The sequence below is a fragment of the Mus caroli genome, unplaced genomic scaffold (assembly GCF_978045245.1).
Source record: "Mus caroli unplaced genomic scaffold, Mus_caroli_1 scaffold_12, whole genome shotgun sequence".
Lineage (NCBI taxonomy): Eukaryota > Metazoa > Chordata > Mammalia > Rodentia > Muridae > Mus > Mus caroli.
In genome coordinates, this window is record NW_028227267.1 from 67,058,621 (window position 1) to 67,084,595 (window position 25,975).

At 44.2% G+C, this 25,975-nt stretch overlaps 1 protein-coding gene across 1 annotated transcript in view; it reads left to right on the forward strand.

Moving 5' to 3' along the window:
* Gfra2 (GDNF family receptor alpha 2) overlaps positions 1 to 25,975 on the forward strand; it is a 93,966-nt gene that overhangs the window by 56,267 nt on the left and 11,724 nt on the right. Inside the window, exon 5 of the mRNA XM_021181643.3 lies at positions 25,593 to 25,702. Coding sequence (XP_021037302.1) covers positions 25,593 to 25,702 — 110 coding nt within the window. The remainder of the gene's footprint in view (positions 1 to 25,592; positions 25,703 to 25,975) is intronic.

Genomic DNA, 25,975 nt, shown 5'->3' on the forward strand with positions numbered 1-25,975 from the left:
TTTTGCATCTCTGAGTTAACTAGATTTTACATATTTAACAGCAGGTACTGGGGCCACCTTCTGTGTACACCCTGAAACATAGGACTGAGCAGGTTAGGGAGAGATGCTGTCCTAAGGCTTTTGGGCTGGAAGATCAGAGGGAGGTTTTCTGGTGATCCCACTTACGTTCATGAAGCCCATTGTGAGGTCACTGTCCTGAGTGAACCAGAGTGTAGAGTTCATGAGAGAGGTTATCTGTACAAGAATGTCTGTAGATTTTCCAGTATGTCTTCCCAAAGTGTCTAAGAATTATAGGTATTACCTATAAGGAAATGGCCATGTATTTAATAATCACACTCACATTCCACTTAATGGTGAGAATACTCTTGAAAAGTGTGGCACCAGGCAATTTTGTTGTCATGTGAACATCTTGGAGCACAGTCATGCAGACAAAGATGCTATGATGTAATGGAATCTTGTTGGGATTAAGTGCTGTCAAGTGTTGATTCAAACATTACTATAAAGTGCATCTCTATACTGAAGCAGTGGGCCTCTTTGGTTATAGAAACAGACAATCTGGAAGGAGGCATATGGGGTGTGGTTTCTTAGACCCCAGTTTTATATTCTAGGATCTTCCCTCAACTTAAGGATTGCTTATGCATAACCATGAGAACTCCCCAGGGATCTGAAGTCGAGGGGCAACCCTGGTTCCCCTTAGCATGGAGGTATCTATGAAGGAGTGCCTGTCCAAAATGCCCCAGAGTTTAACCAGAATAGGCGAAGAGGCTAATTTATCGCTATATCAAGGTGCAGGAGATGAGGTGATAAACAGAAAGTGACTGCCATATCCTGATCCGGCCCTGTCAGAAGGTCCGGCTTGCTCCCTGGGGATGGCAGATCTACACTTTGGGTCTTGATCTGCTCCAAGTGCTGGGTAATGTGGGGGGTCTTCCAGCTGGCTACTGACCACCTCTAGGTACAGAGTTCCAAGGTGGAAAAGAAATCTGAACAGGCTCAAGGTTCTCATAAGCTTTACTGTTTCCCTAGGTAAAGTCCATTGATTTCACACACCAGTCAGCTGCAGAGCTTAATAAAGCCCTGATTTCAGTTTCTCCTAAAACGTATGGAAACAAAGTCTTGGGTTGTGGAGCTTAGGAACCCATTTTTTCCCTCCATACTTTCTGGACAATTTTCTTTTTTGAAGAGTGCTGAGAATATTATAGGTTCCAGGCCTTGTTCCTTTACCTCAGTTCTTTACCCAGGGTGGGATGGAAGTTCCCACAGGGTTAGGGAACCCAGCAAGCTAGTTCACTTCCCTTGATCTTGCTTGTGATTAACTCCATCATGTCTGAATTTTCTTCAAGTCTGTCCATGGTAGATGAAGTGTACCTGGGTTGCAGCATGGCCCAGATTTACCCACCATCTACCTTTATGCACTATCCAGACGTGTTTTAATCATCCAGTTTGGATTTTTTTCTTATTGTTCAAATAATCTCATTAGCAGATCCCTGGGAAAACAAATCAAAATATTTTCTGTGAGTCTAGACAGACCTTGGAAATGGAATGTCACTGCGATTAACTGTGTTGGGATCAGAACAGATGGCTTCTCAAAGACTGAGCAAGAGCCAGCTTGGAGGCTTCAGTCTGTGGCCAGGCAGGCCTTAGCAATATCTGCCTTTCTCCCTTGGCTGACCATTACCCTTGTCCTGTGTGGGGACAAACACTCCTAACCTTAGGGAGTTAGGACAGGAGTGTAGGAGCATGAGAAGTATACACAGTTCCTTTTTGCCCTGACTCTTTAGGTGCTGTGTAGGGAGTCCAAAGGCCAGATTCTCACACAGTCTTCCTGGACGAGCTCAGAGAAGTGGGAGATCAAAGTAGAATTCACTCCCCAGGATGTCACCTAGAACTGATAAGGTGGCCCCATCACAAATGAGTAATAGAGACTGAGACCCTTGGAGAATTGAAAATCTGGTCCTGATGGAGGCTGAGCACATAGAAGAATGAACTTAGATTTGATTCAAGATGGGTTGGGAGTAGGATGTCAAAGGTCTGCTGGGATTAGGAGGGGATCCATGAAGGAATCAGGTTGGGTAGCCTCTCCCCAAATCCATATCTACCCAGAACTTCAGAACTTGCCTTATCTGTAATCAAACCTTTTAGACAGAATCAGTTAGGGTGAAGGTATCCTGTTGTAGAATGGGCCCCAAATCCAATGGCTGGTGTCACTATCAGAAGAAGGGAGGATGTAGGGACACAGAAGATTCAGATATTGGAGAGATGACACTAAAAACCAAGGAGTGCTGTATCACCTGCAGCTGGAGACAGGAAGGATCCCCCATGGAACCATCAAAGGGGGCCTGACCTTCAAAAGGAGCTTGAGTATCTAGTCTCCCAAGTTAAGAGAGGACTAGGAACTGTCATCTCAAGACACACACTTCATGGTCATTTTTTAGGTTCGTTCAAGGAAGGTAATACAGTGGGGTACTCCCATACTTCATGGGAGTCACCAGCCAGAGAATAGTGAACGGTTGTCTGGGTGTTCTTTTCCTTAAGATAGAACATGGCAGACCTAGTAACAAATATGGCTCTGAGGGGCTCACAGGATGGGTGTAGATGAGGGTAGGTGCTGCAAGAGAGCTGGGGAAGGTTTCGCCATGAAGAGGTGCTGGAGAGGGGGGATTCCTCTTGGAGTATCCTAGGTGGAGGAAATGGCTAGAGGAAGCATCATTTTTGAGGGCAGAGATCTAGAGAATGTGTGTGGGCTGTCACTATAAGTCATTTTCTTCGTGATAAGAAAGTCTCAGAAGCCCCTGGGTGGAGTTCAGATGTGGCCCAAGGGAAGAACTGTGATGTTCAAGGTCAGGCAGCTGTGGCTCTGCCTTTGTGACTCTTAGCCCCATCCTGATATCTCATTAGGATTCTGTTACCACTACCCTGTTCCCTACCTCAAAGGCAATGCTCAATGGATCCTGAACAGCAGCCAACCCTGCCCATCCCTCTGCAGGAGCAAACAACCTTGCCCCTGCTCAGCTCCTAGGCCAGGGTTCTTGTCCAGCTCCAGCCCTTTGCAGTGGAGCTGTGAGTCAGTGAGCAACGGCGAGTTCCACCTTTCTTCTCTGTCAACTGGGGCACTTTGCAACACCTGTCCATCTCAGGGTGTCTCCTAGTATTAAATATATTAATGCTTTTAGAAGTGCTTAGGAGAACATAGTAAACACTCAAAATTGTTAGCTATGATTATTTATTATTAGTCTGGTAGGTTTCTCAGGGAATGCAAAGGCAGGGCTAAAAAGAAATAATTATAGAAAACACAAACAGCATAAAAGTGTCTGTGTGCAAAGTACAGGTTTTAGTTCAAGTACCTGGGCTGGCTCCGCCTGGCTCTGGGCACTGGGCTTCCCTGTAGGGCTTCTAGTCTGCCCTCCTTCTCTCCTGAAACCACTCTGCCAGCAGCCCATTGGTGTATAGTCAGAGCTGAATTTTGGGAGGAACTGTAGAATTTTCTTGACTATCGGTGGATACTCATCTCTATCTCTCAGACATCTTTAGACTGGCGGGTCAAGCTATTGGATGCACAGCCCCTCCTCTGTTCTCTTTTGGAGTAGAACCAGTCAGGAATGATACATTTTCAGAGGTTTGAGGTACGACAATATGGTATCAATACTCTCCATTTTCATCTTGAAATCTATAGCCCCCGGGAGGCAGGCCTCTGGACATGCCTGATGGGGGGGATTATCTTGATTAGGTTAATTGAGGCAGGAAGACCCACTCATTGAGAGGGGCATTGGCTCCTGGGATTAAATCTTGGGCTGTACAAAAAGGAGAGCGTGAGTTCAGCACAGCATCCATTACCAATGCCACCCATGTTTCCTGACACGGATGCTGTGTGACCAACTGCCTTAAGCTCCTGCAGCCATAACTTTCCCACCAAGATGGACTGTACCCTGGAATTGTGGGCCCAAACAAACTCTTCTTTAAGTTGCTTTCTTGGGGCCATCTTACCACAGCAATAGGAAAAGTACCCAATACAGACTTTAGTGGGAGCAAATCTTATTTTGAAAAGCTAGTGGTCTAGGATTATGCTTGGGCCATGCGGTGTCATCATAGCCTTGTTGAGCCATAGAAAGTATCCTACAGTCTCTCTCTCTCTCTCTCTCTCTCTCTCTCTCTCTCTCTCTCTCTCTCTCTGATGCTATTATACATTCATTAGTGTTTGAGTCACAGTTAGAGTTGTATTTTCAGAGAGGGTAACCAGACTTAGCAATTCCTAAGTGCCCAGACACCATTATTCTTGATTTCATTTATGTTCCTTTATGTTCACATGGATCCACGTTGACACCAGGCCAACCAACCCCTTACAGATCCTTTTCCTGCAGACCAGCAGCTACCTGGTCTTGACATGTCATGCTAGGTTTCTCTTACAGTTCAGAAAGGCTCTGTTTAAGGCTTCCGGCAATATGGTCACCAGCCCATGATTTGCAGATGGAGGACCACTGCTGCAGAGGATTGGATCAGCTATTCAAAGGCTAGCCCTCCTGTCGGCCACATGGCTGGCTACCTTCCTCATGGCAGTAGATTTTTGCATATTAGAGGTCATTGCCCTCTAAGCCAGAATGAAGATCGCTCAGTTCTACTCTTGCTTTCCTACACGAGCACTTCCAGAAATACCTGTATAAAGGTAGACTTCCTATTAGAACATGCACAGGAGGCTTAGTCAGGGGCAGTAAGAGGGAACTTTGAGAAATGCTTAGGTCCTATAGAGGACCATCTGCAGGGTCAGGCTCACTTCCTGTGTAGGAGGTAGGAGGATTCTCCCCTGGGGCCTGAGGTCAGAGGTTATCAGCAGGACTTAACCCCCTGCACCCACCCCTTCCCCCTGTGATTTTGAGGATGTAGTCCATCTGTGTAGGCCACCCTCTCATTTCCCAGGTCTGGGCTGTGGTTTCTGGCTTTCTACCCATCTTGCTCCACCCACCTATGGTTCTTCTGCCTTGTTTGGCATTCTCTGCTGGTGACGTTTGTTGAGTCAGCCCCTTCTGCCTTTTGCCCCCTGTCAGGGACTTCACCCTCGATTACACACTAAGATGCCATTTCTTATCTCAGATCCCTTTTTAGAGGTGGGATGAAGGAACCACTTTGTTTTACAGGAAGTGCCAAATGTCCGTTTAGTATCAAGGCTTGGTCATTTGTCAGATGACAGAGAAGAGCATGAAGGGTGCAGGCTTGGGATATACGTTCTGAGTGAAAGTTTCTATTGAGGCCTAAGGCTTTCTAAGTTGGCCCAGACATTCCCTACTACTTAGGTTCTCGGAGAGAATGAAAGGCTGGTGGTGGGCACTCAGGGGCTTCCTTCTTCCCTATGTCCTGGAAAGGCTTCTGCATCCTGATACTCTAGGGTATCTTCCAGTTTCCCTTTCAGGACCTACTCAACCATGCTTGCTCACTGCCTGATCCATTCCCAACACTCTCTAGTGCTGGGGGTCCCACTCCCACTCCTGTCTCAGTTTCCACTCTGGATTTTCTTTCATTTGTACCTTGTTCATGTGTCCTGCGTCTATCCCTTGAGCCTTTGCCATGCCAGGGTCCCATGTGGCATGGCTGAGGGACATCAGTAGACATGAGGAGTTTTTGTGGTACTTGAGTGTGAAGGCATTTAAGATAAATGTATGAAGATATTTAATGGGCTAAGGAATGGCCTCCTTGCTCTGTCTTGCATGTGTTATGTTATCACACAGTTGTCAAAATCTTTGGTTGAAGCCTTCTTGGATGAAGCTAAGGGGTTGGTAGCAGGGCATGTGTTGCATGTGCGCCTCTCTCTCTCTCTTCCTCTGGCACACACACACACACACACACATACAGAGAGAGAGAGAGAGAGAGAGAGAGAGAGAGAGAGAGAGAGAGAGAGAGAGAGAGAGCGAGAGCACTTCCTGTGTACAGGTAAGCTGAAGGGCCTGTACTCTCTCCTGAATGTCTGTGTGCTGGCCTTATGTTGACAGGTTGGAAACACCTAGTTTATAGATTTTATTTTTGTTTCAAAGCCCCTCTTTTGGAAAACACTAACCTCAGCGAAGGCGAAAGAAGGAAGAGAAAGAAAAGAAAAGAAAAAAAAAGCTGAGTTCAGCAATGCCAGTTTGCTGTATTTTTCTTCTTGCATCAGCAAGTTGGGACCACAGATAATCTGGTCTTCTATGCTCCAGCGCTACTGCTTAAGACTTTGCCCTCCCCAAAGGCAGCACTCTCCCAGGAGGGAGCAACACTCCCTCTGCCAGGCTCTTGGCTTAGGTGCCTGGAGGTGGGTGGACAGGGTAGGGGGCCCAAGGCAGAAAAGCAGTACAGAGAGGAGAAAGCACCGGCCAGCAAAGGGACTGGTAATTAATTTCTAAATGGTTTCTGGAATCAGCTAAACATTTCCTTTTAACCAGTTTCTCTAGCCTCGTATCCTTTGTTAGTTTAGGAAAAAAATGTCATTTATAATGGATGTAGCCTTGATAAATTGTTCCCGAGAAGCACAGTGTTCTCATTAGTCTATATAATGAGAAGGACGCCTGGCGGTGGCATAGCTGCCCGGATATTTGCCTGATTGGAAAATATTTGTTTATGCAGTCCATTTTAAAAGGCCTGAATGGAGGTCCAAGAGGAGAGGGCTGAAGGTCTAAGGGTTCCTGTACTTTCTCGGAGCAGACCCCAGCCATACCTGTCCTTTCCTGCTTCCTGGTGACTCCATGCTACAGCACACCAGCTTCTCCTAGGCTCCGCCCTCACCTGTCCCTTCCCCTCCCTCTGGCTCCTGCGCAGGGATCTTGTCTGTCCAGCTAGGCTAAGAGAAGAAATGAACTGAATGTTCCCTTTTTACTGCTCCTAGAAGGAAAGTGGAACCCGTGTGTACACAGTACATTTCACTTTGTAGAAGTACTTTAGTATATGGTTGTGTCTTGTCCCCTAGTGTATCTTCTGGGTATTTGTGTTACAGCTACCAGGCACTAAGAGGGTGCAGTAATGCTTTGTGGGTTTGTGGTATGTAAGCACAGGTGTTTGACCCTAATACTCTGCTCCATCAGTGGCCCCTTAGCTCTTCTGCTCGTTGGAGAATGGAGACTTTAACTAGCCTTTCTTCCCCACAGGGACACATTGGCTTCTCTTCTGTAGGTCCCCAAGGCACTTCTTCATGTTAAAAGTGGTGCTTAAGGATGCGTGTTAATTCTTGTAGGCCACCGGGGTCTCCTTTAGTGGATGACTATTACCAGAGATGGCAGAGAGACATTTCTGAGTCTTACCAACCACCAGGCAGGATCACAGGAAGGTGAAAAGACAAAACTCAGTGTAGGGAGTGTTTGGGGCCTAAGCTATGCTGGTACCCAAGTAAATGCAGAGTTGACACACTTTGTGATGTTGACCAGATCTGCCTGCAATTTTATTTCTCAAGGGAAGCAGGGTTCTCAGGTTTCTTGCTGCTTAGAGGAAAGCTCTCCATCCTTTCAGGCATAGTCCTCATTAATCAATCCATCTTGCATCGACTCACTTACCCACCATCTATCCACTCACATCTATATTACCTACATACCCATCCTTCTGTCTACCCATTCATCCATTCATTATTTCATCTAGCCCTCCATCCAGTGGCTAATGTGTCATCATTGTGCAGCAGTTTTACCTCTGGGCACTGAAGATTCAAACATGGATGAAACAGTTTCTGTTCAGAAAGAACTCATAGTTTACTAAGTGAAACATGGCAGAAAAAAAGGGGGCTATTACTTGTGAAGTAGAGGTAGGAGAGTCAGGAGTTTGAGGGCAGCCTTGGGTACATAGGAAAAAATGCAAATTACGATAGATGGTAGAAGCCATGACTGGAGTTTATGGAACATGTTCAGAGATAGATAAAGGTATTCAGGCTTTCTGGAAGAGATGATATGTGACTGACCTGAATTTAGAATTTTTGGAACTAGTAGAGTTTTAAAGGAGGACATGGCTAGAGGAAGGTATTTTTAGCAAGCGGAGTGATAAAGGAGATTTATGAAACAAGGTTGGGAAATGGACTGCTATGTTGCTGCTTGGCTTTGGAGTGGAAGGGTGGGGTTGAGGATAGATAAGGTGAAGGAGTTACTCCAGTTATGATTGGGAGTCAGAGTGGTACATGGTGGGCTATAGAAGTCCAGAGGTTTCTCCTATATGGGGATGTTACTCTCAATACACAGAGGGCTACTCTTAAAAGCTGGGGCCAGCATGCTAGCCCTAGTTGCTCTGTGGTAATCTCTGTTATGCTTCCCAGAATTCACTAGCATCCTTTCATGGATGTGGCGCTTACTGGAAGGTGTATGAGTGCAGAATCCAAGGATGTACCTTTGTGACTGACACCTGGGATCTGAACCAAGGTGACTTGGCTTCAACCCGCTCCTAGTTACTGTATCATTCTGTGTCTCTTGTTGGTCTGAAGTTGAGGTGAAGTTTCCACTCTGGGTTTGCCTTCCCATGTTAAGTTTGCTATAAGAACATGTCTGTGTCTTCATCCCTTTAAGACAATATGCTGTGGATGTTGTTTGGGATGCTGTGGAGAGATGGCATTTGTTTGGGAGGTAAAAATGGAGAAACATGTTCTGAGGGAGGGATAACGCTGGGAATAACAAGGCAGGTGAAGGCTTTGGGGCTTTTGGAGGAGGTCCTCAGAGTCAGAAACACGAAGAATAAAGGCTGGGATTACTGTACTAAGGAGAGAGGAATTGATTGGGTGAGAATTCCAATATTTAGTTCTTAGGGCAAATTACCCATCCTAGAAAGACCATTTGAAAGGTCAACCACGCAGAATCACCTGCTGCCCCCAACTGAAGAGAGGTGGACTTGAAGTGCCTTTCTCTGAGGCTGGAGGGAGGCAGGGGTGGGGAGGGAGAAAGGAAGAAACCTAAGCTCACACCACTAGCAAGAACCATATCAGCATTCAGAGAAAGTTGAAAGAAATCTTTCAGCTGGCTGGCTACCTAGCTCAAGGCTAACCACACTCTTAACACAATAATAAGTCAATCCTCACTGAATAATTAAATAGAGAGCCTTCATAAGTATTGACTTAATGTGACAGCAAGTCTATAGTGACTTGGGGTTTGCTTATGTAAACACAATCTCCTGTTCAGCTTACTTAGCAGTTCAATGAAATAGAACAGTCCTTCAATTAAAATCAAATGATGCATACATTTAATTCCTTTCTCCTCTTACCCAGTAATAATAGATTTGGAACACAGGTGAAGGGATGGAGAAGAAGCAGAAAAACAAGGATTTGTTTTTGGAGGACATAAAGGGGTGTGTCCAGTGACAATATCTTGGAGAAAGAAGTAGCTTGAGGGCTGTACCTGGGTATCCCTATGTGGAGATCCAGGTGGGCTTGGGTTTGACATTGCCCTACCTTGGTCCTGCTAGCTCTTTCCATGAGAAGGTATGGGTCCCTCTCTGGGGTTGGCATACAGGTTCTCCGGTGGTAGCCTAGGTCTGATTGATTGCTTCTGGTTAGTTAGGGTCCAGTGGCTGTCATCACAACCATTTCCAGGTCATTATTTGCCGTGGGCACCGTCTTGGCTCACCTGGAGGAGAGATGGTGCTCACTCGAGACTGGATGATGGGAAAGGAGGATGGTGGCACCTACTTCTTTTCTGGTTTGGCCCCAGAAGAGAACTATGTTTCCATGGCTTGAGACTGTCTGTCGTAGGGTAGAAGTGAGGGGCTGAGAAAAGTGGGAGAGTTCTGACCTGCACAGCAAGGAAAAAAACCTACTGGGTTTGGAGCTTAGTGGCACCTGTCACATTCATCCTCATAAGAGTCCATCCTGGCAGGGTACCGGCTGTGCCAGCATCAGTCCAGATGCTTCCACCCCCACATCAGATAGCTCACTGAATCCTCCTAAGGGCCACATAAGCCCAGTGCCATTGCTACCTCCATTTAGCAGGCGAGGAAGACAGGGCCTCATGGAATGACCTGAGTGGGTCATTCAGACCAAGCTGAGCCAAGGTTCAAACCCAGCAGCTGGGTCATGGCAGAGCCTGGGTGCTTGACTGGATTCTTCCACGGACGATCTAGAGGAGAGGAGGGAGGTTCTTGGCAACTCATGTTCAGAATGGGTTGGCAGCCTTTTGCAGGCCAGCACCAAGTCTCTCCCCAACATGGCCACTCCCAGGAACTGGGGCTGCCAGAATGAAGAGTGGGCCTTCTTAGTACTGGGGCTTCTCTCTGCCTCTTCATCACAAGATAGAATGGGCTGAGTTTGCTGATACTTTCAGAATTGAGGACATTTTCTCTACTAAAAGGTCTAGAGAAATTATTGTTTATAATAAGGCAGGGTTCCCAAGGCTTCGTTCAATTAAACTTCTAGAAATTATTACGACTTCTAAGCAAGTTTGCTAAAAGAGAACACAAAGAATAATGTCTTTTGAAACTTCCTTATGAGTTTCCTCAGTGTTCAGGGTAACATTTTCCCTGTTTGTAACCAGGGGCATAAACCATGCTGGCTGTTGCTTTTTTAATCCCTTAACATGATTTCATATTTAAAATTTTAGATACAGACACAACTCACATCCTGGTCATTTTCGATAGTGATGCATCTTTCCTCAGTATTCAGGGCTTTCTGGGTATCTCTTCCCTGAGTAAGTTGGCCAGAGAGTCCATAGGCCAATCTGATCTGGTCAGTCCCTCAATTGAGTGTCTCTCTGTCAGGTGACTCTAGGCTATGTGAAGTTAAAAATTAAGGCTAACCAAGAGAGAATTAGATTCTCCTTTAGGGCTGAGCCCTTAACCATCTTTGATTATCACCATTATGTGCATCCAAGGGTCTCTGCATTCACCTCCATTCATTGCAAAGGAAGGCTTCTCCGATAAGGACAAGAGTATCCTGTGACTGTGGATGCAAAGGCATTCATTTAGAAGATGATTTGCTGTGATGTCAGTCTAGCTAAGTATCAGTGGATTCTTCCCTGGGGCCCAAGAGCGCCAGTCATAGTTTTGGTTTGCAGTACCAGTGTGAATTCATATTTATTGACTTAGGGCTGCTGACCTATCTCTGCATTACTGGAACGAACTCAACTCAATCATGATGGGTGACCTTTTGGGAGTGATCTGGAATTCTGTTTTTGAGTATTTTATTGAGAATTTTTGCAACTGTGTTTATGAGGAAGAGTGAACTCTATTGTTTATCATTGTGTCTTTGTCTGGTTTGATATTAGGTCAATGATGGCTTTATAAAAAGAGTTTAGAAGAATTTTCTCCTTTCCTGTTTTGTGGAATAATTTGAATAGCATTGGCTGTAGATCTTTTTCGGAGGTCTGGTAGAATTCTGCAGTGAATTCAGTTTGCTAGCATTTTATTAAGAATTTTTTTGCATCTGTGTTAACAAGGGAGAAATCCTGGGGACTTTGTGTTTGTCATGACTTCAGTTTATTGCTGGTTATAGGTCTCTTTAAATTCTTTACTTCAACTTGGTGTAATTTCCTAGGTCCTATGCACCTAGATATTCAGTCATCTCTTTGATATTTTTCAACACAAAAGTAGAATATATATTGTGGAATATATGTTTTTAAGATATGCCTTATGATTTTTCTGAATTTCATTGCTATCTGTTATGTCTCCTTCATCTCAGTGTTATTCATTTGGGCATTCCTCTTGTTCCTTTAGTTAATTTAGCTAATGATTAGTTAGTCTTGTTTCTCTTTTAAAAGAGCCAGCTCTTTTCTTTCCTCATTTTTATACTGCTTCTATAATTTCTATTTCATCAATTTTTTTGCTCCAATCTTAATTATTTTCTCCTGTTTACTACTTGTGGATTTTGTTTATTCTTGTTTTCCCAAGGCCTTATACTACACCACTAAGTTTTTTTTTTTATAATTAACCAATCAGATTTATGTGTCAATAAATTCTCAATTCACAAGAAGCCAATGCAATGATTTCAGAACCAATTGATAATAAAAAAGCTGCCCACCTAGATTAGACAAATTATCCCAATTTCCCAATTATTCTATCCGTTATGATGCCCTATCTACCTGTGGCTATTTAATGCTATGGTGAATCTGTATCTTCCCGTCTGTCTGTCTCCATCTTGCTTCCCCCTCTCTCCCTCAAGTCTCTCTCTCTCTCTCTCTCTCTCTCTCTCTCTCTCTCTCTCTCTCTCTAACTCTTAGCTCTGTCTCCCTTTTCCCTGTCCAATCACAGGCCTCCTGCTGCACTAATATTTTAATGTAATTGGACAGGGAAAATCCTGCTACATATCACCCTTTCTGTTTAATTAAATAAAAAAATCTTTTCTCTCGAAACTATAAATTAAGCACAACTATTACTATTTTGTAATTTATAAGGTATCGGATAGATCTAACACCCAGTCTATCATTTTTGTCATTAAGATAGAACACTGTCATCTGTCCTAACTAAAAGACTTATAATTCTACACCTGACTTATGTCCTGGCTTTAGATTGAATGCCATCTGAAAACCATGCTCTCAAATCTGTTCTCTCAATGTAAATAACTGGGTTGGCTAAGAGACTATAAGTCGTCTTTTAACCCCATCAGAAATCTGAGAATAACCAACATTACTGAAAATATATAGGAAGCCTAACACAGCTTCCAGAACTGAGACAAACTGTAGAGACAGCTGCCTACCTATACAGCCCTAGTAAGTCAGGAAGTTGAAGCATCAGTCTTCAGCCTTCTGGCCCAGGATCATCTGACAGACCTTACAGACACCGGAATATTAAGGACAAGCCTATTCTGTCTTGGCAGAACAAAGCTGTCCTAACCTGTAAATTGTGTCCTTTCAAGAACAGTACAGGTCTGCAGGAGAGATAGGCAATTTCTGCCCAGTGGCCACCTAGCCACAAATGTACAGTTAGATGTCCAGCTGCTTCTTTGTTTTTTTTTTTTTTATTCTTTACTTTTTCTTTTTTTTTTAAATATTTTTATTACATATTTTCCTCAATTACATTTCCAATGCTATCCCAAAAGTCCCCCATAGCACCCCCACTTCCCTACCCACCCATTCCCATTCTTTTGGCCCTGGCATTCCCCTATATTGGGGCATATAAAGTTTGCAAGTCCAATGGGCCTCTCTTTCCATTGATGGCCGACTAGGCCATCTTTCGATACATATGCAGCTAGAGACAAGAGCTCCGGGGTTCTGGTTAGTACATCATGTTGTTCCAACAATAGGGTTGCAGATCCCTTTAGCTCCTTGGGTACTTTCTCTAGCTTCTCCATTGGGAGCCCTGTGATACATCCAATAGCTGACTGTGAACATCCACTCCTGTGTTTGATAGGCCCCGGCATCGTCTCACAAGAGACAGCTATATTTGGGTCCTTTCAGCAAAATCTTGCTAGTGTATGCAATGGTGTCAGCGTTTAGAAGCTGATTATGGGATGGATCAAGGAGCTGGTTCTTTGAGAAAATCAACAAGATAGATAAACCCTTAGCCAGACTCACTAGAGGGCACAGGGAAAGCATCCTAATTAACAAAATCAGAAATGAAAAAGGAGACATAACAACAGATCCTGAAGACATCCAAAACACCATCAGATCCTTCTACCAAAGGCTATACTCAACAAAAATGGAGAACCTGGATGAAATGGAGAAGTTCCTAGACAGATACCAGGTACCAAAGTTGAATCAAGATCAGGTTAATGATCTAAACAGCCCTATATCCCCCAAAGAAATAGAAGCAGTCATTAATAGTCTCCCAACTAAAAAAAGCCCAGGACCAGATGGGTTTAGTGCAGAGTTCTATCAGACCTTCAAAGAAGATCTAATCCCAGTTCTTCACAAACTATTCCACAAAATAGAAACAGAAGGTACTCTACCCAACTCATTCTATGAAGCCACAATTACTCTGATACCTAAACCACAAAAAGACCCAACAAAGATAGAAAACTTCAGACCAATATCCCTTATGAATATTAATGCAAAAATCCTCAATAAAGTTCTTGCTAACCGAATCCAAGAACACATCAAAACAATCATCCATCCTGACCAAGTAGGTTTCATCCCAGGGATGCAGGGATGGTTCAATATATGGAAATCCATCAACGTAATCCAGTATATAAACAAATTCAAAGACAAAAACCACATGGTCATCTCGTTAGATGGGGAAAAAGCATTTGACAAGATCCAACACCCATTCATGATAAAAGTCTTGGAAAGATCAGGAATTCAAGGCCCATACCTAAACATGATAAAAGCAATCTACAGCAAACCAGTAGCCAACATCAAAGTAAATGGTGAGAAGCTTGAAGCAATCCCTCTAAAATCAGGGACTAGACAAGGCTGTTCACTTTCTCCATACCTATTCAACATTGTACTTGAAGTCCTAGCCAGAGCAATTCGACAACAAAAGGAGATCAAAGGGATACAAATTGGAAAAGATGAAGTCAAAATATCACTTTTTGCAGATGATATGATAGTATATATAAGTGACCCTAAAAATTCCACCAGAGAACTCCTAAGCCTGATAAACAGCTTCGGTGAAGTAGCTGGATATAAAATTAACTCAAACAAATCAATGGCCTTTCTCTACACAAAGAATAAACAGGCTGAGAAAGAAATTAGGGAAACAACACCCTTCTCAATAGTCACAAATAATATAAAATATCTTGGCGTGACTCTAACTAAGGAAGTGAAAGATCTGTATAATAAAAACTTCAAGTCTCTGAAGAAAGAAATTATAGAAGATCTCAGAAGATGGAAAGATCTCCCATGCTCATGGATTGGCAGGATCAACATTGTAAAAATGGCTATCTTGCCAAAAGCAATCTACAGATTCAATGCAATCCCCATCAAAATTCCAAATCAATTCTTCAACAAATTAGAAAGTGCAATCTGCAAATTCATCTGGAATAACAAAAAACCTAGGATAGCAAAAACTCTTCTCAAGGATAAAAGAACCTCTGGTGGAATCACCATGCCGGACCTAAAGCTCTACTACAGAGCAATTGTGATAAAAACTGCATGGTACTGGTATAGTGACAGACAAATAGACCAATGGAATAGAATTGAAGACCCAGAAATGAACCCACACACCTACGGTCACTTGATCTTCGACAAGGGAGCTAAAAACATCCAGTGGAAGAAAGACAGCATTTTCAACAAATGGTGCTGGTACAACTGGTTGTTAACATGTAGAAGAATGCGAATCGATCCATTCCTATCTCCTTGTACTAAGGTCAAGTCTAAGTGGATCAAGGAACTTCACATAAAACCAGAGACACTGAAACTTATAGAGGAGAAAGTGGGGAAAAGCCTTGAAGATATGGGCACAGGGGAAAAATTCCTGAATAGAACAGTAATGGCTTGTGCTGTAAGATCGAGAATTGACAAGTGGGACCTCATGAAACTACAAAGCTTCTGCAAGGCTAAAGACACCATCAATAAGACAAAAAAACCACCAACAGATTGGGAAAGGATCTTCACCTATCCTAAATCAGATAAGGGACTAATATCCAATATATATAAAGAACTCAAGAAGGTGGACTCCAGAAAGTCAAATAACCCCATTAAAAAATGGGGCTCAGAACTGAACAAAGAATTCTCACCTGAGGAATACCGAATGGCAGAGAAGCACCTGAAAAAATGTTCAACATCCTTAATCATCAGGGAAATGCAAATCAAAACAACCCTGAGATTCCACCTCACACCAGTCAGAATGGCTAAGATCAAAAATTCAGGTGACAGCAGATGCTGGCGAGGATGTGGAGAAAGAGGAACACTCCTCTATTGTTGGTGGGATTGCAAGCTTGTACAACCACCCTGGAAATCAGTCTGGTGGTTCCTCAGAAAATTGGACATAGTACTACTGGAGGATCCAGCAATACCTCTCCTGGGCATATATCCAGAAGATGTCCCAACCGGTAAAAAGGACACATGCTCCACTATGTTCATAGCAGCCCTATTTATAATAGCCAGAAGCTGGAAAGAACCCAGATGTCCCTCAACAGAGGAATGGATACAGAAATTATGGTACATTTACCCAATGGAGTACTACTCAGCTGTTAAAAAGAATGAATTTATGAAATTCCTAGCCAAATGGATGGACCTGGAGGGCATCATCTTGAGTGAAGCAACACAATCACAAAAGAACTCACACAATATGTATTCACTGATAAGTGGATATTAGCCCAAAACTTAGGATACCCAAGATATAAGATACAATTTGCTAAACGCATGAAACTCAAGAAGAATGAAGACCAAAGTGTGGACACTGTGCACCTTCTTAGAATTGGGAACAAAACACCCAGGGAAGGAGTTACAGAGACAAAGTTCGTAGCTGTGATGAAAGGATGGACCATTTAGAGACACCACTAAGTTTTATTTCATTTGAAATTGTTTAGAATTTTTGATATAGTCATCTAGCACTATAAACTCTCCCTTTAGGATAGCCTTCATTATGTCTCAGAGGTTTTGGTATGCTGTGATTTCCTTTTTATTGAATTTTAGGAAAGTGTGTGTTTTCTCCTTGGTAGTTTTTTTTTTAATGACCCAATTATCATTCAATAGGGTCTTGTTTAGTCTCCTGTGTCTATGTACTTGGTCCAGTTTTCTTGCTCTTCATGTCTAGACTTATTCCATTGTGTTCTGACAGAATACAGGAAGTTATTTCCATTTTCTTCTATTTGTTAAGGCTTGCTTTGTGTCCTAAATTGTGGTCTGTTTTAGAGACCATGCGATGTGCCACTAAGAAGGTGCATTAGTTGCTGTTTTGGTGGAATGTCTTAGAGAAGCCTACCAGGTCCATTTGATTGTAGTCTCTCTCTCTCTCTCTCTCTCTCTCTCTCTCTCTCTCTCTCTCTCTCTCTCTCTCTCTCTCTCTCTCTCTTTTGGTTTTTCGAGACAGGGTTTCTCTGTATATAGCCCTGGCTGTCCTGGAACTCACTCTGTAGACCAGGCTGGCCTCCATCTCAGAAATCCACCTGCCTCTGCCTCCCAAGTGCTGGGATTAAAGGCGGGTGCCACCACGCCCGGCTGATTATAGTGTGTCTTAATTCCAATGTTTATGTATCTAAGTTTTGTTTGAGTGACCTGTCTGTTGATGAGATTGTGGTATCCAATTCCCCACAGTTACCATGCTGGGTTAATTTGCGGCTTTACATCTAGTAGCCCCTGTTTTATAGAATTTGGTGCACCTGTATTTAGTGCATATGGTCTTAGAATTGATATTCTCATAATGAATTGATTGCCCCCTTAGTGAGTATGCAATGCCTTTCTCTATTCCTTTTGACCAGCTTTGGTTTGAAGTCTATTTTCTAAGATATTGGAGTAACTATGTTTGCTTGTTCCCTAGTTCCATTTGCTTGTAGTGCCCTTTTCCATTCAATAACTTTATTCCAAGTGATGTCTCCCTTGATAATAAAGTATGTTTCTTGGAGCAGAAAAAAAGATGGATCTTGGGTTTTAATCCAGTTTGCTAGTCTGCACTTTTTTTTAAATTGGGGATCTGAGGCCATTAATATTCAGAGTTATTACTGAAAGGTGTATATTAATTTCTGTAGTTTTGATGACTTTGTGATGTTTTCTTAGTTTCTGTGATGAATTGTCCTGGTATTGTATATTTTTCTCTTGGATGTATTTATTTTCCTCTTCAGTCTCAAGTGTTCTTCCCAGCATCCTCTGTAGAGTAGGCTTAATGGTCATAAATTCCTTTAGTTTGTTTTTATCACAGAAAGTTTTTATTTCTCCTTTACTTATAAAAGATAGCTTTCCTGAGTTTAATATTCTGAGTTGGCAGTTATGATCTTTCAGAGCTCAGAATATATCTTCCCTAGATCTTCTGGCTTTAAAAGTTTCTATGAGTAATCAGGTGTTATTCAAATCGGCTTTACCTTTTATATGACTTGACCTTTCTTGGAGCTTCTTCTCTTGGAGCTTTCAATGTCCTTTTATTGTTGTTGTTAGTGGTGGTGGGCTTTTTTTGCATTTTTAATTAGATATTTTCTTTATATACATTTCAAATGCTATCCCGAAAGTCCCCTATACCCTCCCTCTGCCCTGCTCCCCTACCCACCCACTCTTGCTTCTTGGCCCTGGCATTTCCCTGTACTGGGACATATAAAGTTTGCAATGTTAGTGTTTTTTTTTTTTAATATTTTAACCATCACATGTGGATAAATATTCTTTCCTGGTCCTGCCTATTTGGAGTTCTCTGGGCTTCTTATACCTGTATGGACATATTTTCTCAAGGTTGGAAAATTTTATTCTATATTTTATTGAAAATACTTTCCAAGCCTTTGACCTGGAATTCTTCTCTTTTTTTTCTATACCTATAATTAATAGATGTGGTCTTTAATGGTGTCTCACTGACCCTGCATGGTCTGTTTGTGCATTAAAATTTGATTTTTCCATTTTCTTTGGTTGAATAGTTCAGTTCCTCTAATTAGTCTTTAAGTCCTGATATTCTGTCTCCCAGGCGATCCATCTGGTCTGTGAAACTATCCACTGATCTTTTCATTGCACGAGTTGAGAATTTCATTTCTAGCTTTATTTCAGGTTGACTTTTCTTTGGTTATTTCAGCTTCTTCGTTGACTTCTGTTTTCACATTCTGCATGAACTTCCTTATTTCATTAAGATATTCTCTTGTGTTTACTTGGAGTACATTCAGTTTAGTTCTGTTTTTGAGTTCATTCAGCTGTTTGCAATCTCTTTAAATTCTCTGACCTCTTTGAAGTTATTTATAATTGTTCTTTTGAATTCCGTGTCTTCAATTTCATCTAAATTCTCCTTGCGGACTGTTTTGCTTTTTAATTTCATTTCATTGCTTGTGATTTTTGGATGAGACCTGGGCATCTGAAGTTAGGTTGTTGGATGTGTCTTGCTAAGTGTTTTTTAGCCACAAAGCTGGAGCCTGGAGATGGGTGGAGGACTGGGGGAACTTGGAGGAGGCTAGGCAGTGAAGAGTCAGGTAATAAGATGGGGGTGTGCTTCACTGGTCTGTGCCAGGTTGAGTTGCTTATAGCTGGTCAGCTGGGGGTATACTTGACATCTGGATCGGTGTCAGGCCAGGCCAGGCCAGGCCAGGCCAGGCCAGGCCAGTGAGTGTTGGCTCAGTTGTAGAGTACTCTAAGCAAGTGATAGCAGTTCTACACAGTTGCAGGGGGGGGGGGGGAGCTGTGTGTCTGGACTCTTGCTGGGTAGTAAGTTCCATTGGAGGGGGCTTCTTAGATGGGGGAGGGGTAAAGCTGCCTTCCATCAGCTTTAAGCTGGGCTGTATTTGAATGTTGGGTTGGAGAGACGCTCCTGAGGAATAGTTGCAGATATCTGGGGTTGAGGTGTTGCCAGCCTGGTATGCCAGGCTGGGGCTATATGTGTGGTAGTTTGGCAGGAGTGGGGTCCCAGGGCAGGTTTTAAAAATTTATTAACTAATATTACTTTTAATGTGTGTCTTGGGGGTGGTAGTGGCATGTATATGGGGGGGGTGTTAGCTGGAGGAGGAGCACGTGTGCTTGGGGGTGTCTGGGGATGGAGCACGTGTGTTTGGGGGTGGCTGTGAGCCGAGCACATGTGTACATGTGGGAGTCAGTGGATAAGCTCAGGTGTCATTCTCAGGGATGCTGTTCTCTTCATCTGAGAAAGGGGCTCTCATTGGTCTGTCCTCGAACTATAAGCAGGTGACATCATGCTTAGGTGTGTGTGTGTGTGTGTGTGTGTGCTGGGGATTGAAAGCAGGTCTTCCTTTGTGAGGCTAGCACTTTGCCCACAGAGCCATGTCCGTGGGCTTCTGTGTAACCTTTTCATAGTGTGCTCCCCCCCCCCCCCCCGATTGTTTCAAGCTTGGCTAGAGAAAGCCTTTTAATATCAGAGAATGAAGTTAAGTAGTAGTCATTTTTTTTTTAAATTTTAACTATCAGAGACCCAGCTAGGTTAAAAATAAAGTGTTTGACTGGTTTATAAAATGAAACATAGAAGTGATAGTGTATCCTAGGAAGCAAGGGAGGAAACCTTCCCCCTCTTCCTCTCTCCTTTCTCTCTCTTTCTCTTCTCTCCATTCTTCCGTGTCCATCCCCCTCTCCTCCTCCATTTCTTTATTCAGATTGCTATGTAAGTGTTCTTAATAACACTGCAGACCTGGTATGTTTGTGCGCAAGCTGGGATAACCAGAAGCAAATGATGTTCTTTCTTGCCTGTTTCATCAGTAGCAGCTTAGTCAGGACCCCCTTTTGGACTATAATGGCCAAGAAACACTTGATCCAATCTGGGCCAGGCATCTCCAGGTTCCAGAAGGTGTTGTTCACACAGTCTATCCTGAGCCATTTTCTCTTCTTGGGAACACTTTACCCTTTCATGAAATGTTCCAGTGTGCTGTCATTGACAGTTACCGGTGCTGGTGATGATGCCATTCTGATTGGCAGGCCCCTGGCCATGGCGTACAACTACAAACTGGGACTTGTTGGCTTCCATTCTAGCCACATTGGAGCTGCAACTTGATAGTCGAAAGATGTGCAAACCAGAAGCCTTGCATGGACCAGCATTGGAACAGTCTGGGGAACTGACTGAGAAATTCACCTCCTATGTCAGTTTCTCTGTGTTACTCAGACAAAATACCTGTTAGAAATGGTTGACCTGTTTTCTTTGGTTGGTGGTTTAGTCCCTGGGAGCTCTGGGAATACTGGTTAGTTCATATTGTTGTTCCTCCTATGGGGCTGCAAACCCATTCAACTCCTTGGGTACTTTCTCTAGCTCTTTCATTGGGGACCCTGTGCTCAGTCCAATGGATGGCTGTGAGCATCCACTTCTGTATTTGCAGGCACAGGCAGAGCCTCTCAGGAGACAGCTATATCAGGCTCCTGTCAGCAAGCTCTTGTTGGTATCTGCAATAGTGTCTGGGTTTGGTAGATATATATGGGATGGATCCCAAGTGGGACAGTTTCTGGATGGCCATTCCTTCAGTCTCTACTCCACACTTTGTCTCTGTAACTCCTTCCATGGATATTTTGTTCCCCCTTCTAAGAAGGATCAAAGTATCTATACTTTGGTCTTCCTTCTTCTTGAGTTTCATGTGTTTTATCCTAAGGCTCCACAGTCACTTTAGATAGCACCAGTAGCTGGAGAACATGCATTCCGCACACAGGCCTGTGGGGACCCTTCAGATCCAAATGTAGCTCTCCTAAGAAGACTTGTAAAGGTGTGGTAGCCTGGGCCAAGTCAGAATGTCACTAATAAAAGACAGGAACCTGTGTCCTTTTCTTTTGGATAACACCACATACAAAGCAGTCATAAGGGCATGTTCCTATAACTGTGTACTATGTGTTTCTTTGGATGCAGGAGTGTGTGTGTGTGTGTGTGTGTGTGTGTGTGTGTGTGTGTGTGCATGCACACATATATACATGTGTATAGAAGCATGCTACCACAATTCTCCTAGGGCTTTTTTTCTTCCATGTCTGGGGCATAAAGCAGGAGTATTTTAAGCTGAAGCCCAGAAGGCAGGATCTGAAAGGCACCCACAAGCCCAACTCGGCAGCTTGTGAAGATTGCCACACTTGAGGCTCAGAGCCTGCCATTCCAGCATCTGGAGGCTTGGTAGTGAGATTCCCAGCTCTGATGATGCAGCAATTTTAGGCAGTGTATGTTTGGGGTGGAGCCTAGAGAATTTGCATGCCTAGCAATTTCTGGCCAATGACAATGCTGGTAGTCTGTTTACTACACTTTTAGAAGTGTGTTATGTTTACCAGCTCTGTTCTTTCTCCTTTGACCAGGGCACCTGTGGTAGCAGATTAAAGAGATAGGATGGCCCAGGGTAGGGCAATTGAGGGCAGGGAGGTAAGAACGGGTAGGTGGGTGGAGGAACACCCTCATAGAAGCAGGGGGAGGGAGGATAGGATAGGAGGTTTCAGAGGGGAGGGGGCAGAACTGGAAAAAGGAATAACATTTGAAATGTAAATAAAGAAAATACCCAATAAAAAAATCAAATAGAAAAAAAAGAGATAGGATGCCAAGTAAAATTTGAATTCCAGATTCAAAAAACTTTTTTCTAGTATAAGTATGTCTGAGATGTAAAATAATAATAATAATAATAGTAATAGTAATAAAATCTGAAATTCAAATGAGATGAACATGCTGCATCTACTATGGCCACCTTTTCATCAAATTAGGGTCAAGTGTCTCTCTCCTGCTGCTTCCCTGTGATTGAATAGGCCACAGCTGTTGATGAACCAGGCCCAGAGAGGGCTCGTGATTTTGGGGCAATCTACCTGCTCCCCTGAGCTCAGCTGAGAGGAATTTAGTTTGTGTGCATTTCCACTCTCTTGATGGCTCTCTGCTCTTTTCTCTCTGCTTATCTGCCTGTTTTTTTCCTCTCAGTGATTTCTTTACACCATCTTTTTTCTGGAGGGCAGGAGTGGGGGGACCTTAAATCTGTGAAGTGGGGGACTGATCTGGGAAAGATCAGCTCTTGGTAGCAGAAATAGAATCCAAGAGACCAGTGATATCCCAGGGCCTGGGGGATGAGTGGCATTTTGCCTAGAGGAGGTGGCGATCACCAATTGGCACCCCACATATAATGGTTTGGGCTGGAGTGTGGTTGATTCTCCTTGTGCTGGAGTTGGAGTATGTAAAGGGCCTGAAGGAAATTGACTCTACTTGGTCTCTTGTTCTGGCAGAGGAAGCTCGCTGCTGTGGGTTTATCACAGATTGAGAGGCAGAGAGAAACTTGAGCAATCAAAGGCCTCCTGGAGACTTGGACTTGGCAACCTTCTAAATGGCCCCATTTGTCCCCTTTGCTTGCCAAGCTGCCTTGATGCTGAGAGTGGCTAAGATGACAGCAGAAGGCCTAGCTGCTTCCCTCTCTTCCCGTCCCCTCACCAACCAGCATTCCAAATCCACATCCTTTACTTTTGAACAGTATCACGTCTGGGGTTCCTGACACTAACCACCAGACTTCTTTGAGGGCAGTAGGCTGGAGCCACAGATGGTGTTTTCGTTTTACATTACCCTGGGGGCCTGGCTGCGGGGGCTCTGCGCACAGTTCCTAAGTTTCCAGAGCCCCTGCTTTTTTCCCTGCGTTCATCGTGGCATGGGAAGGATCAGTGGATTCAGGAGGGCAGGGTCTTCCTGGGATCCACCAAGCGGCCTTTGGAGCCCTCCCTTCTCATGACATGCACACAGTGCCCACACAGGATAAAGTGGGGTGTTTCTGTTCTCTGTGGGTCATGAATAGTCATTTCCTGTTTGCGATTGCCAGGCAGAGTGCTGAGGGGAGAAAGCGGTAAAGATGATGATTCCTATCTACATTGGGAGCTGCTTTGTCCAGTATCTCTCACCGCTTTATTGAAGCTCTGGGCAAGCGTAGCTTTCTACTTAAGTGGGGACACTGAGTACCAGAGACATAGCCAGTGAGCCTCAGGTCACACAATAGAACAAGAGCTTGTGCACCATCATGTGACAGATGGCTCTCCCAGCAGCTGGACCAGTATCCTTCTTGCAGCTCAGGAACCCCTCTGGCTACAACCCTTGGAGGGGTCTGTACTCTTTCACCTTCTGTTCTCTGGCTTGCACTGTCACCCCCACTTCTCCTACAGAGCCAGGCTGATCTCTCCTTTGCTAGTGAAATGTCCTAGATATCTCTCAAATGACATTTTTCATTTCCTCCCATGTATATTTCCATGTCTTCTCCAGCCTTTGAGTTGGTGATTTTGAGAGGCTCCTGGCACTTTGAAGCCAGACACAAGATAGGCAGTGTTCCTAGTGTTGTGTGATCTTGGAGCCAAACTTTTGAGAGAGGACAAGGCTGTTCTGGATGCTGGTGTCAATGGGAGCAGTTCAAGAGGCTTCCAACAGCTACAGGTCTAGCCGGAACCCTCAGCTCAGTTCTGGGCAGATGATGTTATTTGTAAGGAGCTGAGAGGATAGTAACATTTCACCAAAGCCCTGTGCCGTAATCAGAGGGGTGGAGAGCATGTGCCTTGAACATGTCATGGGGGTTCCCTTCTGATACCATATTGATGTGCTTACCATTCCCATCGTGACTCTGTCAGTCACAGGCCAGGGGATATGCTCCAAGTTGGAGCAAAGATGAGGGATAGCTACCATCCATGACTATTAACAGGGTCTTAGAGGGTGTAGATAAAGAAATAAATAAAGAATAATATTAGCAGTGGATGTTCTTATTGGGAAGATCAAACAAAGCAATGTCAGCAAGTCTCTGTGCTGTTGAGTTGCCTGGTCTAGACTTTCTGTGTGGTTGCATTGAGAAATAGGACAAATCCAACATGATCATGGAAAAATAACCTCTGTGTTGAAAGTTTCGGTGGCTTTGGGGATGCAGGAAGTAGGAGATAGTGTCCATACATGCCCACATGGAATTGAATGGACGCTTGCATTTCAGTTAGAGGGTGTGTTAAAATAACCTGTAGAGAAGATATTTAAACAGCTTCATAGAGAAGATGGTAAACAGTGATTGCTCACGATATAGGATTCTACAGGACCTCCATTCTGCCTTTATGTTCTCCTGTTGCTTTCTTCTGGGGGGAGATTTGGCCAAAATGGAGTATTTGAAAACCCCATAGTATCTCCCAAGGATGTAGCAGAGTATCAGAGACCAGGTAGCTTATGGCAGAAATAGACTCTCTTATAGTTGTAGAAGTCATAAGTCTGAGGTTGAAGTGTCAGTGGGACCATGCTTGCTTTGTGCTGTCAGAGACTGAGAGGGGCTGATGAATGAGGCCACATGGGCAGGACACTCCCCTCTAGGGGGTGATGGTTGCCTTAGACAGGATAAGGGGGAAGCTTCCTTAATCCAGGCTGATGGAAACTTCTGTGGCCAGAGTACTAGGAGAAGAGGGAGAAGGAAGGGAGCTAGCCAAGAGTGTGGCTTTGTGCCACATTCAACTCTGAGGCTGGGTAATGAGAACAGGCCTGGGCCTGCTCCTGGCTGAGTGTGACTGAGCTGTGCACAGGTGGTTACAAAGCCATGTCACAGGTACTGATGACAATGGGTGATAGCATGCTAGGTCATGAGAAACATTTAAAAGGTGGGCTATGTCTGGTGAGCTGGGGAGGTAGGGAGAGGGGCTACCTATTGGCCTGCTCTGTGACGATGCAGAAGAGTCCAAGTGACAAAGAGGAGATGCCTCACCCTAAGGAGACCCTGCCTTCCCTCTCTGAGTTCTGGATTCTTCGAGCTACAGGCTAGGGTAGGGATCATTAGGTCCACTTTGGGTTGGAAGAGGATATGGACAACATTCTTCAAGGTTTTAGCTGTCAGGAAGTAGAAACTTGTTCCCTGTCCCAGGTCTGGATACTGTCTGCCAGCACAGCCCTGCCCCCTCTGTTTTTCTGCTAACAAGGACCATTTAGAGAATGGTTCTTTAGTTTTGCTCTTTTTTGAGACAGGTCTCACACTATGTTCCAGGCTGGCCTGGAACTCACTATGTGGCCCAGTTTGGCCTCAAACCCTCCCGCTTTAGACCTCTAAGTGCAGGTATGACAGGTGCACGGCTCGGGCTTTTAAATTGCACTATGCCCAGCTCCATAGGTCTACCTTCACTTCCTACTCCCCCCTTTCCTGGCTTCCTCAGGTTCTAGGATCTGCAGTGTGGAGCCCCAGGCAGTGTGGAGGAGGCTGGAGCAGGCTGCCAGACTAAACTGTTTCCTCCTTGGTCTTTTCCCAACACCAGGTCCCGCCTGGCAGACTTCCACGCCAACTGTCGAGCCTCCTACCGGACAATCACCAGCTGCCCTGCGGACAACTACCAGGCATGTCTGGGCTCCTATGCTGGCATGATTGGTAAGCCCTGCTTACATTTTCTGTACTTTAAGTAGTTTCTTCCCTCACCACCATCACCCCCCCCCCCCCCGTCTCACTGGGGTGGGGGTTGCTGCAGCCCAGCCCAAGGCTGTTGGGAGACTGACAGCATAACCTTGCCTGTGGCAGATTCAGACAGAGCATCTAGGGGGAAGGGAGGCTACCTCCTTATCAGGAGGGACCCTGTGCCTTTGTTACAAGGCTTTGGAAATTAAGCTACAGCCTTCTAGGTATTGCTAATGAGTAAGTGTGGAG